This window comes from Camelina sativa, chromosome 3, assembly GCF_000633955.1.
Source record: "Camelina sativa cultivar DH55 chromosome 3, Cs, whole genome shotgun sequence".
Classification (NCBI taxonomy): Eukaryota; Viridiplantae; Streptophyta; class Magnoliopsida; order Brassicales; family Brassicaceae; genus Camelina; species Camelina sativa.
Window position 1 is genome coordinate 26,129,204 of NC_025687.1, and position 4,173 is coordinate 26,133,376.

General features: G+C 37.0%; 2 protein-coding genes across 7 annotated transcripts; both read left to right on the forward strand.

Moving 5' to 3' along the window:
• Window positions 7-1,239, forward strand: LOC104778160. Of its 5 annotated transcripts, XM_010502539.2 has the most exons (4): window positions 7-165; window positions 467-533; window positions 667-791; window positions 1,214-1,239. In XM_010502539.2, the coding sequence occupies exons 1-4, from the start codon at window positions 70-72 to the stop codon at window positions 1,232-1,234; spliced, it is 309 nt and encodes a 102-aa protein (XP_010500841.1). In that variant the 5' UTR covers window positions 7-69; the 3' UTR covers window positions 1,235-1,239. The 5 variants fall into 5 exon arrangements, 1 of the variants encoding a protein (XP_010500841.1); XR_766413.2 differs by lacking the exon at window positions 1,214-1,239 and having other exon boundaries at window positions 7-247; window positions 667-798; XR_002037577.1 differs by lacking the exon at window positions 1,214-1,239 and having other exon boundaries at window positions 7-227; window positions 667-798.
• On the forward strand, window positions 1,577-3,695 carry LOC109132301 (50S ribosomal protein L22, chloroplastic-like). 2 transcript variants are annotated; one of them, XM_019243961.1, is made up of 7 exons: window positions 1,577-1,684; window positions 1,777-1,938; window positions 2,127-2,194; window positions 2,417-2,569; window positions 2,699-2,809; window positions 2,971-3,037; window positions 3,193-3,695. In XM_019243961.1, exons 2-7 carry the CDS (start codon window positions 1,815-1,817, stop codon window positions 3,477-3,479), a joined length of 810 nt encoding a protein of 269 aa, XP_019099506.1. In that variant the 5' UTR covers window positions 1,577-1,684; window positions 1,777-1,814; the 3' UTR covers window positions 3,480-3,695. The 2 variants fall into 2 exon arrangements, with proteins under 2 accessions (XP_019099506.1, XP_019099507.1); XM_019243962.1 differs by having other exon boundaries at window positions 1,579-1,684; window positions 1,761-1,938.

Genomic DNA, 4,173 nt, shown 5'->3' on the forward strand with positions numbered 1-4,173 from the left:
CTTATCAGGAGGTAGTAGCAGAAGAAAATGGAAATGAACTAAGGAATGAGGAGGATGTAGAGGAGCATCATGAAGAAAAAGAAGCAGAAGAAGAAGGAATTGTTGATGGAGACTCTACGGATGGAGCTGTACTTGTTAACGGAAGTGAGGCTGACGAAGAGTGGGGTACGAATAATGAAGGAAACCCATCAGCCTAATAGCAAGTCGGTCAAGGCCAATGTTGAAAAGTCTGAAAATTTTGTCTCTGGTGATTAATTTGATTCCTCGAAATGCCGCCTTCTAAAATCTTTTTTCCGTTGATTGTGTGTCTGGTTTTTTTAAGTCATTGCATTTCATAGCAACCCTTAGGAAACATAACAGCAATGTCTGCTTCATCTTCTTGTAAGCTTACAATGTCTTGGGAGTTATTGGTTATTTGATGCTGTTTTCACTTATGTGGATCGTTTGGTTTCTTTTGTTTTTGCAGTGCTTACACCGCGTCAGTAGAGTTTACAGTTTATGGGAATGGCGATTGTTCCAGGAACAGTGGAGAGGTGAGAGAACTTTCATTCTTTTTCCTTTTCTTACTGAGGATTCAAAGGCCAAATCCGAGCAGCCTGGAAACACATTTTGATACCATTTTGTAATAAAAGTAAGAATTTCTTAAGAAAATTAAAATCCGAGCAGGACTCAGTTCTTTGCTGGAGGATTTAGATGAAAAGAGAGAGGCTGGTGAGTTAAAAGGAGGTGTGGTTGTTCCTTTTTGTGTCTTTGCACTCATAGCGAAATTTATTATCATATGGTTTTGTTTTGTTTTTACCAGTGTTCAAGAAAGCGCTACGCGGTATGTGGGTGGTGACCCAGCGCCTAGCGCCTAGAACGCCTAGTCAGAATTTTAAACGTTTTAGGCGGTTTAGGCGTTTACAATATGAACATTATATATATGATATTATATGTAAAATTATATAAAAATATATGTTAGAAGAAATAAATAATAATAAATCATAAACTAAAATTAGTAAAAATACATTTCTTTAATTTAGATTAATAACATATAAACATTTATAAATATTTATATGAATATAAAACTTAAAATTTTAAATATATGTAGTTAAAAATAAAAACATACATTAAAATAAAAATTTTGTGATATTAGGCGATCTAAACGGTCATCTAGGCGTCTGCTGAGCGCCTGGCGCTTAGACGGCCGCCTAGACCGCTTTCTTGAACACTGGTTTTTACAAATACTACTTAGATTTCGTCCGATTGTTTTTTTTTTTTTTTTTTTTTTTTTTTTTTTTTTTTNCCTTTTATCTGGCCTGTAACATGATTTGTTTAATTTTTATGGTTGCATATGTAATTCTTTTGAAGCCTTAATCGTCTTTTTAGATATCGTGAAAAAAATTATTTATTTTCATTTTGCATACAATTGAATTTTTGAAGTGTAAATTCCTTGAATTTGGTCGAGGATGATGCCTAATATTCCTATGGATTATGCCTCATTTTAGTGAAAATTATATCAAAGTCAACACAAATTTTTACCAAAAAAAAAAATCAACAACAACAAATGTCGAATAAAAAGTAAAATATCGAGAGATGAATGTAATTCGATGTTCTTCTTCTTCTTCTTCTATTAAACCTCTACAGCCTCTCTATTCGTCTCTGACCACTTCACTTCGGCGTCTCTGCTACTGATCCTTCTCGGGTAAGTCCTTCCCATTTCATCTCCTCGCAAACCTTAAAAACCGCCGTTGAGCCAATCGTTTCATTCTGATTCATAGCCCTTCGCGTTTACAGAAGAAGCATATACTGCTAGGGTTTAGGGTTGATTAATAATGGCGGGTTGGCAGAGGAATCTACAGATTGTTGCTCGTCAAGTTGGTAGAAGAGTGAAGAACTGTCACATTTCTACGGCCAATTACTCTTCGACACGGAATTTGGAATCCCCTTCCTCACAAGGTGGTGAAATGTTATAACATTTGCAGCTTTTGAGTATTTGGGTTTCGAAATTGTTAAATCATTTCCGAATCTATTATGTTCTTATTGGATCTTTCAATTGGCTGGTGTTATCTTTAGTATTATAGTCTTTGTGTGTTTGAGTTAAGTGGGTGATGATTAATTTTTCGAGTTTTTTGCTGGTGAACTAGGTTATTTGCAGAGTCTCTTGAGACCGACCTATTCCTCAAGACCACTGTACTATCATTTACAACAACTGGTAATGCTTCTGAGTCGATGTTTCTTATTGAGACTGGATTTTCTTGTTTCCTCGTTGAGAAATTTACTTACGTAATTTGTTAGTGGGTGGGATAGGGGAAGTGAGATATGTGCTAGTGGAATAACTACATGTGTTACGTATGCATCTGTAGAGAACTTAGGGGAGCTGTACTTTTGGGTATGCTGTTTCCTTCTTCTCTGATCTCAAGTTCTATGTTTTCAGGGAATCTCTACCTCAAGACAATTGCAGGCGGGTGAAGAGCCTGTATCATCACCTTTGTCATCCCCAGCTCTGTTGGGTAGTGGAAAGGAGGAAGAGCAGAAGATTATTCCAAAGCGTCAGAAAGTTCAGGCTGTCCTCAAGTCCATAAAACAGGTCTCTTCTCTAACTCCTAGAACAGTGTTACTTTTCAGATGATCTGCTCCATTTCATTTAATATGTTTACATCTTGATCTTGTTATATGCGCCTATATATAATGTGCCCAACCTTGCTTGTTGTTTCAGAGTCCTAAGAAGGTCAACCTGGTTGCAGCATTAGTTCGTGGCATGCGTGTTGAAGATGCTTTGCTCCAATTGCAGGTCACGGTCAAACGGGCTTCACAAACTGTGTACCGGGTAATCTCTGAGTTTCGAGTTTAAAAACAAATCACTTTTGGAGTGTCTGGTCTACTAATCCTCTCCAGGCATTTGATACATTTCCTCCTCTAGTGACACTTAACATGCAACTTGTTCTCTTAATACAATGCTTCAAGGAGTTAATATACATTATAATGCAGGTTATACACGCTGCCCGGGCAAATGCTACTCATAACCATGGACTAGATCCTGCTCGTCTCCTTGTTGGTATGTACTACTGATATTGGGATCTGCGACTTCCTTGTTTTGTATTAAAGAACAGAACAGGATATGGCAGAGTGTTTGCCGATTTGTACTTTAAAGAAGGAAATATGCTATGCCAAAACGATGTATTTCATCTAAGCTTTTGATATGTGATGCAGCTGAAGCGTTTGTTGGGAAGGGACTATTTGGGAAGAAGGTAGCTTACCATGCAAAAGGAAGAAGCGGGATTATATCAGTACCCCGGTGTCGCCTAACAGTCATAGTTAGAGAGACGACTGCAGAGGAAGAAGCTGAGATTGCAAGGCTCAAAGTTCACAATTTTAAGAAGAAAACCAAACGGCAGAGACAGCTTGTACCTTTCAAGCTCATCGAGACAACTCCAATCTGGAACCGCAGAGGTACAAAAGCCAATTATCGGTCCTCAGAGTTGGTACCGTCTCAGTAGTATCGTTGTTCCGGCAACAACTATAACCAGAGCTTCTCTTTTATGTTACTTTCTTATTTGCTTTGGTTTTGATATTTGCTTGCATTCAATAAACATGTTGTTAGAGAGGAACCAAAGCTCACTTAAACAGAGAGCTGTCTCCGTTTTGTTTTTTTTCTTGGGAGTCTCTTAATTGTTGTTTTTGTGGAAACAAAGTTAAATTCTCTTTTCCCAGTCTTTGCAAGTCGTTTGTTCGTTGATCAGAGTAACACTTTAACCAAATGTGCACACAAACCGAGTTACGTTCCAACAGATGAGTTATGCCATTGAGAGGGAACACAGTTTGTTTTTCCCATCGACAACAGATATATAACTACCCAAGACCTCAACTTCTCGGAACCCCTTGTTGGATTGCTACCAAGAGAATAAAACGAAGATCAAGCTTAGCTTAGACACGAGGGACTCAAGATTCACACTGTTCAATAGTCTTTGGAAGTAATAAATCAGGATAGCTCCTCTTACATTGCTGATTAGAGTATGAAATCACAAACAGAAAGATATCTAGTATGTTAAAGATTCTCAAGAAAAAAGAAAATTCTCTATTTTAAAGTTGTGCCAATATTTGAAATTATTTTATTTTTATATTTTGATAGAAAATTTTAAGTAATACTTGAAATTTTTGAACATAGGAGTATGTATAATTGTTTGTCAAAAA

Excerpts from the sequence above, each read along its gene's own strand:
- LOC104778160 (XM_010502539.2), top strand. The coding sequence starts at position 70 with ATGAAGAAAAAGAAGCAGAAGAAGAAGGAATTGTTGATGGAGACTCTA. Across the intron at positions 166-466 it reads TGAGGCTGACGAAGAGTGGG|TGCTTACACCGCGTCAGTAG; the intron begins GTACGAATAATG and ends TTGTTTTTGCAG. Across the intron at positions 534-666 it reads GTTCCAGGAACAGTGGAGAG|GACTCAGTTCTTTGCTGGAG; the intron begins GTGAGAGAACTT and ends AAATCCGAGCAG.
- LOC109132301 (XM_019243961.1), top strand. The coding sequence starts at position 1,815 with ATGGCGGGTTGGCAGAGGAATCTACAGATTGTTGCTCGTCAAGTTGGT. Across the intron at positions 2,810-2,970 it reads CTTCACAAACTGTGTACCGG|GTTATACACGCTGCCCGGGC; the intron begins GTAATCTCTGAG and ends ATTATAATGCAG. Across the intron at positions 3,038-3,192 it reads TCCTGCTCGTCTCCTTGTTG|CTGAAGCGTTTGTTGGGAAG; the intron begins GTATGTACTACT and ends TATGTGATGCAG.